The following is a 12,354-nucleotide window of genomic DNA, read 5'->3' as shown; positions in this document are numbered from 1 at the left end:
ATATTTTCGATATTTATTTTTTCAACTATGGTATTTTCAATATACAAACTACATTAAGCTAACAATATTGTTCATTTATTATTGCAAATAATCAAAAAGTTATGTACTATATTTTTATGATGTATTTATGCATTATTAATGTAACAAAGTAATATATAATATTCCTTTTTTATTTTATATTCATAAAATTATTAGTAGTGTAACAAGTTTAATATTAAAAGTGCATAGTTAAAAATATTAAACGTTGGTCAGAAAAAAAGAAAATATCTTATGACTGTGCATCTTCTTTTTAAATCATATAACTTTAAAAGTAGTTAACTGAAGAAAAATGAGTAATGTTTGAGTATGTAAAATGAAATATTAAATATAAATAATAAAAGAAACCTTTATTTTAAGTCTACAACCCATATTGTAATAATAATATAGGAAAATAAAGAATGATTTGAGGGTGCATTTACTATTTTGAAAACTTTAGTTTGTGATCATTGAAAATATCGGCTATATATCAAAATATCAGATATTTTTGAAATTATTATGATATTTTCGAACCCCGCCTATGATTTTTATCTTAAATGTTTTCTTCAAAAATCTATAATTTGTTAAAGTATTCCTTTCTTCAACTCTAAAACAATTTTGACTAAGCAAAGCAATTGATGTTTTTTTTTTAAGTGTTAAGAAGTGCACAAAATTTACATCTCTTGAAGGCTGCCTAAATTTGAGTTTTACTGTTAAGGATTGAAGTAAAAATTTTAGTTTTAGTGCAGCAAACTTGAAAATTGAAGCCACCCTTTGAAATTTTCATTACAGAGGAAACACAAATAAATCTTCTTTAAAGATTTATTTTTTAAAGCCTAATTTTCATAAACTGAAGATATCAGTGAATTTGCTTACTGAAGATTTCGCGAATTTCATATGAACAGAACCAAAAGTTAATTTAAAAAATATTAAGTTCAAATGTTTTGCAAGGCTTAAATTTTTCTGACAGGCTTGCAAAAATAAGTGGTTTTGCAAAAAATAGAATTTTGTAAGAGACCTGAATTTCCTTTAGCCTGACATTTTGTAAAGATCCTTTACAAGGGTATGGGGAGAAGAAATATTGCTAGTTTCACTTGGGATCATTTAGTGCAACTGTTACTTCTTTGTACATCAAATAGATTTTTATTTTAAAGGATATAATTCCAGGAATTCTTGCAGAAAGCAATTATAAAGGGCCAGAAAGTTGTAACAGCAGTCTTATATCTCAGAACAACTTTTTTTTTTTTTTCACATTATTACATTGCACATTTGTGTTCAAGTCAAAGAATTTGACTTATGTTTTGGTATATTTTTTAAAGAAATTTTGCAAATCATTGATTGCACTAAATTGAATATTGCTCTGAAATAATTTAATAAGTACATAAAAACAAAAATTAGTTTGAAAAAAAAAACCTTTCCCATTTCATTAACTTCAAAAATTTACTTTGTATTTTACATGCTTCATATTCAGTACAATACCATGTTGATTTTTTCAACATGTATTTTAAGATGTTTCCATAAAATTTGCAGATATTTTTTTAAATAATTAATGCTAAATGAATAAAAAAAAGCATGCTTCCTTGAGCCAAAACATTTTGCATTGTCAAATGAATATTTCTCTTATTCCATCACATTCTTAGTTTATATTTCTATTTTTTTTTTTTTTTTTTTTTTGCTGAAAATGGAAAATAATAATAGTAATAAAGTTAACTATTTATTTATGTAGGGTCATCCATTCATGGAAAGTCTTGTAGAGAACAAGCCTTTAATGTACAGCACGCTTATGTCTGGAACAGCAATATTAATGCTTGTTACGGGGTTATCTCCTGACTTTTCTGACATGTTTTCCATAGTGGATTTTCCTCACGAGGTAAGTATCAATTCATTTCCCTTGTAAAGCTGTTGATGTATAGTTCAAAAACATATTACTTTATCCAAAGGAAAAAAAATCTCTCCACAAAATTTAATACATGTACAAAACATTTTCTTCTGTCTTTAGAAATTTACTGAAGTCAAGTCTTCTAAGCGTTCTTGACATTGCTTTTAAATTGAAAGATGTTACAGTTGGACACCGATTTAACGAATTCATCGGAATCGAAACTTTTATACGTTAAATCAGGGTTATATGTAATATCGGGGTGTGAAAACAAAATTGCACGTACTTTATCTATGAGCCCTAATAAGCAATTGCGCATTAATATCCAAAACAAGAAAGTACATTTTTTGTTCAGCACTCCACGAATTGTTACACACTAGTTAATTCAAAATTTTAAAGAACTTAATAATAGATGTTTGACAATTTCTTTAATACTTGACTGGAAATAATTCTCTTTCGACTTTATAGAGAGAAGGAAATACTGTGCCATAAACAGCCTACTGCATGAGATATGTTTTTAAAGTTTCCAGACCATGTAAAGCATTTTAACAGTGTTAATGGGAGTTTCATTATTGCTTTCTGCATCAGAATCACTACTCATTGGCTGCCCCCTTACCCGTCACAAATTGCAGATTCTAATAAAAGTGTTTTTCTGCTTCGGACAATATGGATATGTCATTCGGAAAACAATCCAATATTTCCTATCCCAAGTTGACAATTTTTTTTTTTTTTTTTTTTTGACTGTTGAAATGATTTGTTAATTCAGGGTTTATTATTCGCTAAATACAGTCAAGTCCCGACTTACGCAAGGGATGCGTTCCAAGACTCCTCGCGTAAGTCAAAATTTCACATTGTGTAAAAATATATGTATACAAGTTTTTTTAAGAATACCAAATACTTTTACACTCTTATAAACATCCCTCAAACTGCTCTAAAGCATTCCTTAACCATACGCTACAGTTTCTTGCATAAAGAACTGAATTTTTGCTGTATTTAAAAAATAAAAAACAGTTATTCAACATGAAATATTAAGATGCACAAAATGAATGACTAATGGGAATGAAAGACAAAATAAAACACGGTACGCACAGTATGTAATAAAATTAAACTGATGCACTATAATAGTACAGTAGATACAGTAACAATATTTAAGAGTTAAAAAATAAAGATAGTGATGATTTATACTCCATAATCAGATCGTTATTCTTATCTAATACGGTTGCTTCGCCTTTTCTTTTATCCTATTCAGAGTCACAACTGACTACAACTGTATTTATGTCGAGGGCTGCATACTAAGTGCCTTGCCTCCATTATTTTATATACCGATAGATGGCAGCACCATCACCGGATCGAACAGTTAATGAGAATTTAGAACTAGTCCAGGAGCTAATAGCTACCTAGTACTAGCACCCCCAGAGGTATCGTTTCACTTGGAGGACATTGAGACCACAAGCATATTTAACGTGTCCCAGTCCCCTTTAATGACGACGGTGGGTCTTCGACCATCGAGGTTCGAACCAGGACCCTCCGGCCCCGAATCCGACACTCTACCGATCGGGCTACCACGGCCCCCTTTTCTTTTATAACGTTTCAATTCATGCCAATATCTCCTCTTCCTGATTTCTTTATTAATCCTCAATACAAGAGAAGCTTCCATTTTCATAATATTTACTTTGCTAGACTGCTCTGCACGCTTCAATATTGAAACTAAATTCTGAACTTTTACGGATATCTTTTTGTTTTGACTTTTAATTGTACCTATATGGAAGATTCACTCATACTTATTGTCGCGCTACCGTCGACGTTTTGTAGTTGTTCAAGCATATCGAGAATCTTAGCCTTTTTTTTTTTCAAATCATAAACTTTCTTTCTCTTCCGATCTTCACAAACTTTAGATGAAGGTGACACTAAGGTGCCATTATATTTCATCAACTTTTATATTTAGAATGAAAAAATAAATAAATAAAAGATGCTGAGGGGTTATTTGATGCACTAGGCTAGTTTGGCGTGGGAACTTTAACTGTCAGTGATGCTTAAAGGGATTTAATAACATTCACGAAATCAATATTTAGTTGCAAATAACAAAGCTAATACTTCCCTCCAAACAAATTCGTGTTGTGGGCAAAAAATTCGCTTTAGCTCTAAAATTTGTTACTCGTGTAAAATTCGCGTTATAGCCATTTCGCGTAAGTCGAATCGCGTTGTAGCGGGAGTCGACTGTATAGGTTTTTGCTTTCATTTTAGTCGGGGGGGGGGGGGGATACAAATTCGTGAAATTCGTTAAATGGAGGTTTGTTAAATCAGGGTCCGACTGTACTTCTAAGTCCATATACACAGCAGAAACCATGTTATATTTTGGAATTAAATCTGACATGAATGCCAGGCTCAATTTGCATGGAAGCTCAGGATGCTTAGCTTCTGTTCTTATTTCAATCTCTTGGATTTTTACATATTAGTCCAAATTCAGGTGTATTTACATATAACAAGGTCTAGAGATCATGTTTTAATATCAGTTTCAGCTTGGCATTAAAACATGAACTCACTTTTGACCTTGTCTGTTGAAATACAAGTGAGCGATAACGTATTCCCTGAAGAATACACAACAGAGTGCAGTTGGAAGCTAATGAATAGTTAAACTCTGAGTATAAGACCTATGCAGTTCAGTTTTGAAAGGGGATAAAAGGAAACAAGAATTTTATTTTTTCATTTCTTTGAGCTGAAGTTATTGTCACCTTTGTCTGAAATTATTTTATTTATTGTGTACAAAATGCATAGGATTTTAATCAATCGAAAGAAATGAATAAATATAGAGCAACTCTAATCCACACAATATAACTACATTCTATTAGAGAGATATATATATAGCAACAAAATCTAAAATGTTCTGGTATAAAAGAGATAGAGAAGAATCATAATTGTTTTGGACAAACACATTGCTTATCCAGGGTTCCTACTCTCCTTCAAAACTCCTCCAATACTCCTTCATTTAGGAAATTTTTTTGAAGGGCCCTTCAAACTTCTTTATTTTGGTTTTAACTCCTTCTTTTTTGGTTCAAGACTACATAATCTTCCTTTATGACAGTAACTTTACTTCGATCGACAACTTAACTGCATCATAAGGGCAATTTTAATGTAGTAATTTCTTTTATATATATATATATATATATATATATTCAAAAAAATGTGATTTACAAATTGATTATAGAAGTCATAAAAGTTGAAGGTGAAAATATTATTGGATGACTAAGATGTTTCATAAGTGAAGTAAAACGTACTTAAATCGTGCTTGGCTATTTTTTCAAGTTTTATGATTATTGCTTTTCCCTCCCCCGCACTCTCAGGAGCAAAAGTCAGGTTGTCTAATTATTATTTAAATATTTAAAAATGCATAAATAGATGTACTATATTAAGTGATTGTGTTAAAAAAACAATTGTTTAGTAAATCACAGTTATGATATTCTAAAAAGGGTCATCCACAAGTGATGTCATGCATTGAGGGAGACAGAGTCATGAAATTGTGACAAGGGGAAGAGAGAGGGTGACAAAAATTGACATCACAGAGTTATTGTAACAATATGTTTATAAAAAATGTGACATGTGAGTGTCCACTAGTGAAGTGTGACACTTTGTGACAAAAAGGGAGGGGTCAAATATGTTGAAAATAAGTGCAACGTCATTTAATGACAGCCCATTAGTACTCCTTCAAAATCTCATTTTACTCCTTCCAAACTCCTTCATTTTATTTCTGAAATTGAGTACGAACCCTGTTATCAACAACTTTTTACACTACAATATGAACAGTAGAACACATTCATTTTTTATTCTTTTATGATAAAATGGTTTTCTTCATGTTTGTGCTATACTGTAATGAATAAAATTATACAAGAAAAGTGAAATATTTATTTACAGTTAAATAAATTGTAAACATAATATTGATCCCACTTCTTTTTTTATCTTTTCAGTTCCAGAATATTGTGCTGTTCACTTTATTTGCAGACTTTTTCTTGTCTTTTCTTGTTGATCGAGTTAGCTTATTTCTTTTTGGAAGAGGGAAGCTGCGTGCACTTTGACCTGCCATTTTATGTTAGGCATATTAAAGTAATTTAGTGTGAATATGTGAAAACAATGTTCCGAAGCAGTTTTTGGAGTTGAATGTGAATGGGTTTGACTGAATCTTATTGACTGCATGTCGGACAACTGTTCTTAAGGAATTCTGTGCAATTTCCACATTCATCTGTTCTGCATTACTATATGTTTCAATACTTGAAAGTCATTCCAAAACTATAACATTTTTACAACTTGCGATGCAACCAACACAAATATATAATTCTTGATTTCTAATTGTTAAGTTTTGAAAAAATTTTACTACAAGCTTTGAACAAAATGAGGAAAAATAATGCCTAGCATCGCCAGTTAAAGCCTGAAATATTTTTATGCCTCAAATAGTGCATTTTGGCGTTTTTTATCTACATAATAAATAACTTTATTAAATCTACTGCACTCTGCATCATTCTTATATACAGTGGCATGAAAATAAATAAATATATGGATGGACAGTTTTATGTTTTTCAACAAAAGTAAGGTGATAATATACATCAAGACAAACAAAGTTTGCAATAATACCTAGACTACAATTTAGTTACAAGCCCGAGAGCAGAATTTTTTTCAGCAATCTGTGACGCAGTTTAAAACCCTCTTAAATAGTCTGCAAGATAAATTGATATTATATTAATCATATAGTGCATAAAAATAAGATGTTAAACTTAAAAAACTACAAGCATATGTAATCTGTGGATTACATCCCAGAACCCAGGAGATACACTAGAAATTGTTCTCTGAAATTAAAAATTTTTTTTTAAACATTTGAGGGTTCCCTCCCCCCCTCTCCCCGCTAAGAATTAGTCTGCAGCCTTTCTCAAGAATCTGCAATGTTTGTCGCAATGTTGCACTGTTACTGGGGCACAGGCGAAAAAGCATTTTAAAAGATCCATCAACAATTAAAAATAAAAGGCACTTCATTATGCAGTCGTCTAATTTTGACTTTAACCATTTTGACACTCAAGTCAACAGCTTCAAGATGAGTTACAAATTGTTATTATATTGAAGTAGAGCCATAAACTTGTTAAAAACCTATCTTGCTTGCTACTTCGCAATGAGCTGCTACATTATTATGATTTTCTTAATAATAGTTAATCTTGTATAATGTGTGAGAGAAGCAATGCTTTGTTGTATCTACAGAAAATCTTGGACATTGAAATTTATAACCCCAAATGTTAAAAAAAAAAAAAAAAAAAAAACTAGTACCAATGAGTCTCAAGCCCAGTTTTTGTTTTATGTTAGTTAAAAATCTGTGATAATTCATCAAATGCTTACTAGTGACTTGTGGCCCTCGAATGCTTTGCTTGAAGTCTTAAAACTGGTGTGGTGTTTCATAGTAACACCGATGAATGAATTGAACTTCATTTCTGAGTGTTTGCTTCAAATCATTCGCATTTGATTCATTTATTTATTTGGTGTTAATAGGTTTATACGGTGGGTTTCTTGATTACATTTGCACTGGAGCAGTATATCAAGTATGGTTTGAGTAAAATTTGTGCCCTGCAAAAAATTGCTGACTCTCAGGGGCAGGCTTTATGGAATGCAATTCTTATTGCAAATATTGCATCTTGATTCCCTCCCCCCCCCCCCCAAAAAAAAGTTCTTTGGTTATACTGTTTTGAATAGGTGCCCGAATTCTTCATAGAATGTTAGTGGAATGTGCTAGCATTATCGCTAGTGCAGGATGTAACTTTTTAAAAGATATCTCAAAATCAATGACCATAAAATGAAAAATTCTTTTTTTCCCCCTTAATAGTTTTCTTACATAGATCAATCACATCATGAATATAGCATAATTTATTATAGTTGTTCATGTGTTCCAATTCATTTTGATATTGTACGTGTAACTTGTTTAACTAATGTCTCAACTGAATCGAATTGTTTTGATGATAAACAGTGCATTGAAAATGCTAAATACAGTAAAACCTCTAATGCAGACACTAACGGAACAAATTTTTTTGTCCACAATAGAGGGGTATCCGCAAGACAGGGGTTTAATAACGTTATTTGCATTGGAATCGTGGAAATTAAAAAATTAGTTGGTAATGTTCATCTTAAATTTTTTATGTCATACTTATACAACAGTAACACTTATTATAATAATTTGTGTTATATACTTGTAACATTTTAATTTTGAACTGCTGTGATTATGATTTTGTTACTTTTCCTACTTTCCAAGCTACTTCTTTTGTACTAATGCATTAAAATTTGTTGATAGCTTGCCTTTTTTACAAAAAAAAAGTTAGTTTCAGTATGCTCAAAAAGAGTTTTGAAAAAGAAATAAATTTTTTAAATGCTGAATATTTAGGATAAACAATTTTAATGCAATATAAAGTTCACTAATTATATTGATGTATTTTACTTTTTTTAATCATTTTAGTATATTTTGCTGTTTAAATGTAAGTTGACTTCAAAATCTGTTTTAAATCTAAAAAGAACAGTCGAATAAAAAACTTTTGCATAATTTGTTACGGTCACAGCTTTATACTCTACAAAATTTCACCTGAATTTTGCAGTGTCACCAACAGCCCTTTTAATTTCAACTTTTATGGGTCTCGTTATGTTGTGTCACTGAAAAATGATTTGAAAGGCCGAAAGACGAGAAAAAACTGAAAGCTTGCTGAGGTATAACACATTCTTCTTCCGCAAAAATCTATTTATCTTATTTAAACACTTGACATATTCACCCACACAGCATTTCCAATGTGTTTCATTTTAATATGATATACTATGCAATGAACTTGCTCAAGGTGATACACTAGAATGGTGCTTTCATTTTGTAGGTTGTGAAAAAATATACCAAAAAAAGTGTTTTATAAAAGTTTTACTTAAAAAATTTACTTGCTGCGCTGTCAAAAAAAAAAGTCTGGTTTATTTCTGATTTTGTTGCTGTAATTATTTTTTGTAGAGAAATGTCTTTCTTATTTGTTTTGTGAGTATGTTTGTTGTTATTTTTTCATTGTTAGCAACATACAAAACTTTTTAATGATAAAATTATATTCATATCTTTAAAAATATCCTACCTATTTTTTCAAACTATGGCATTTTATTTGTGGTACATTCAAATTTTATAGTTTAAATTATATAGTGTAATTTCTTTTATATATACATTTAAAGAATGTTATTGTAAATAAACCAGGTTTTTGGTTTGTGGAGAAAATATATTAAGTCCTTTTGATTTTGGAAAGGTTTTCTTTCAATTACTATGATCTTATCTTTACTTATACATTCTGTGAGGGTAGAATTTCTGGTTTGAAATATTTTGCAGATGAAGGTCAAAACTTTAGTTCATAAGATTCAAATTCAGGTTCTATTTTTTCAGCGCTGGGGCAAATCTTCAAACTGCCACCCTTACTCTTTCTACAAGTTTTTGTATGGCGTTTCAACAGAAAAACAGTTTACCACCCCGGGCAAGGACCAGGGGGCTGATCCAGCACAGATTCAGATTAATTATAATTTTAAAAACTTTCAAAAAAAAAGTGTGGTGGGTTCCTCTTTATAACGTAGTACTTAATATTATCATTTACAATAGACGATCAGTTTTAAGCTATGTTAAAAAGTCAATATGTTTTAAACCTTTTTTATTAGATGTTTATGTGTGCATATCCATAGCTGCCAACTTGTACCATTTAGCAGTACATTGTAAGATTTTCGGACCTTTTGCATGATTGTATGGTCTTATGGCAGATTTGTATGGTTTTTAGGTTTTGGTTTACGATAAATTGCGAACGGTTAAAGTTTTCTTTTATTTCCAACACTTTTTAGAGCAGAAAAACTATTGATTTGAACAAGTTTTTGATAGACAATTTTTGAAAGCTGCAAAGTCAGCAACTTTTCAAAGTTTAAGTTCAAAGAAATAAAATTTTACTTATTTATAAATGTTTTTTTTTTTTTTTTTGCTTATTAAAGCACAGACTAAGTCAAGATAAGGATTTAAAAATATTATAATTCTTCAAATTTTAAAACTTTTCTTTATTACGGTCAAAAAAGGGTAGAAATATAGCCACCGCGCACATTGTAAGATTTTTTTAAGCTGGCACGTTGGCAGCCATGCACATACCTATTTTATCATTTGGCAAAATTTGATGTTCCATTCGGTGAATTGAGGATTTTTGTCCTTCCAAAAATTCGAGTTTGGGGAGCCTATGCTTGGATGACTATCTTGCTGCACAGTGGCTTTTTTTACTCAACTGCAGTCCAAGTTTTTATTTCTGAAAATTGCAATTACTGATACAAAAGTTAGTCTCTCTTGCTTGACATGACTAAAGTGTCATTTTTATTTCTCCACCTATACTCCATATGTGGTGTTATAATAGTCGTATAATAGAAAAACTCAAACTTCTCATTGCTTGAACTTTTTGCGTGTGTGGTGATATATTGGACTAGGTTTCGTGTATTATTTATTAAATCGCTACACCAATATTTTGCTCCTATCTCCCACCAACAGGCAAACAATTTTGAAGATAGATCACGATATTGCTAATGCATCACACTTTGGCAACAGAAGTAATGCAACTCCAACAAAAATATAAAAGTATTGGGCAAAATTAAGGTTTTATGCAATGCTATTTTTAATTAATTTGTTCTCAAATACTACATTTATGATTTGTTTACTGCTTGATTTCTGTAGTCAAAATTAATAGTGTATACTTGAAAGTTTTAAAAATGTCTTTTTAATTGTGAAATATTAATGCGTCCTTTGTTACATCGTTTGTGTCCCCCGACGCACCAGTAAAGTATACTAATTTTGCAAGTTCTGTGGCAAGAAAGAGCATTAAACTTGGATTTCAAATGAATAATTAATATTTACAATACCATTATTAATATTTTTTCAATTTTTGAAGGCGTGTCGTTTCTGTTGCCGAGAAGCATTATAAAGAATAGCAGACAAATAAGCCACCACTGCTCCATAATGATGTTTATCTTTGAATTTTACCTTTGGGATGCGAGCCAAAAATCATAAATTTCTTGTAGGAGATGCTTGTACACTGCTTTGATAATGATGGTTTTTAAAAATATTAAAGTAATATAACTCTTGTACTTCTTAAAACAGTATTTATTGACATGGATAATACTTTGTTATTCATGATAATGTACAATATGAAAATCATTAATAAATAACTTTATAAATCATTGTTTATAAAACTTTTTTTCTCCACTTGCCTTTGTTTCATGTGCCCATGGCCCCACTCAAACCCTTCAGTCCTTGTAACGGCTGTAACACTCAATGAAAACAATGTAGACTACGATTCTTAAGTGGCCACCGATGGAGCCGAAAGCCATTCATTTCCATGTCTTCATTACCTGGATGACGATTGTTTATACGTTAAACTAAATTATTGAGTTCTCACCCTATTTGGTGATGAAATGAAGGCATTTATTTACAGCGCCAACATAATCCCTTTCTCTAGTGCTACTTATCCTCGTCATGAAAAACAAAAATTTGTTTTCAATACAATGGGATTGAAATGATTCTTGTCCGCAAGTTCGAACAGCTGCAACAAGAACGAGCAGAGCTACCTAGCCACACTTTGAGGAAATAATATGACTGATATAATCGTATTTGGATTACAATATCTTTGACGTGAAAATTAACCTGGTATCCTTCTCCAATTATCTCTATCCATCAATTCAAAAGCACACGAGTTTGCTTTGTGATCACTACCACTTTCAGAAAAAGCCCATAATCTCTGAGACTTTTCTTTGAAATAAGAATACATAATGAAAGTACAATCGTAGTGAATAGCGAAGGGGTGAATTATTAGCTGTTTCCATTCTTTGGCTAAAAGAAACAAATTTACTGAATGGAAAACATTTCTTTGAAACGCTGTAGTTAATCTATTTCAAATGCAAAATCTTGGTTTCCCTCCCTTTTTTAACTAATCAGTAATATGAAATATGATGCGCTTCAACAAACAAATCTTTAAAATGATTTAGAGGGCTTTTTCTACCCATCTCCCAATAAATATGAGCCCCCCCCCCCCCCCCCCCCCAACACACGCACACACCGTTACCATCGCAACAGACACCAAAAAAGTGCATTTCGCATGTCTTGAAAGGTTATAAATTGTTTTAAAAAAGTTTTGTTCTTTATTTATTTATTTATTTTTTTTTTTGTTATTTTATGTTTATTTTCAGATTATCAAACTTGAATTTCGATCATTATCAAATGGAAAACTATTTTACTAATGTCTTATCTTTGTATTTTTATCAATTTAAAATATAAATAAACTTCAATTTAATATTTAACCGAGTATGTAACTGAAGAAAGTAAAAAACATATTCACAAAATTAAAAAGATACAAATTTGGCAACAAAATTTTCATGGCAGGTTTATCAGACACATTTTGTGACAAAAAACGATT

General features: G+C 30.8%; 1 protein-coding gene across 1 annotated transcript in view; it reads left to right on the top strand.

Annotated features, from left to right (window-relative positions):
• The window catches only part of LOC129224495 (endoplasmic reticulum transmembrane helix translocase-like), a 44,789-nt gene extending 32,859 nt beyond the window's left edge, over nucleotides 1-11,930 (top strand). Inside the window, exons 24-25 of the mRNA XM_054858956.1 lie at nucleotides 1,742-1,885; nucleotides 5,854-11,930. Coding sequence (XP_054714931.1) covers nucleotides 1,742-1,885; nucleotides 5,854-5,961 — 252 coding nt within the window. The 3' untranslated portion in view covers nucleotides 5,962-11,930. The remainder of the gene's footprint in view (nucleotides 1-1,741; nucleotides 1,886-5,853) is intronic.
• The last annotated feature ends 424 nt before the right edge of the window (nucleotides 11,931-12,354 follow it).

This window comes from Uloborus diversus, chromosome 6, assembly GCF_026930045.1.
Source record: "Uloborus diversus isolate 005 chromosome 6, Udiv.v.3.1, whole genome shotgun sequence".
Lineage (NCBI taxonomy): Eukaryota > Metazoa > Arthropoda > Arachnida > Araneae > Uloboridae > Uloborus > Uloborus diversus.
Note: the sequence above shows the minus strand (reverse complement) of the source record. Positions and strands in the feature narration are given on the sequence as shown.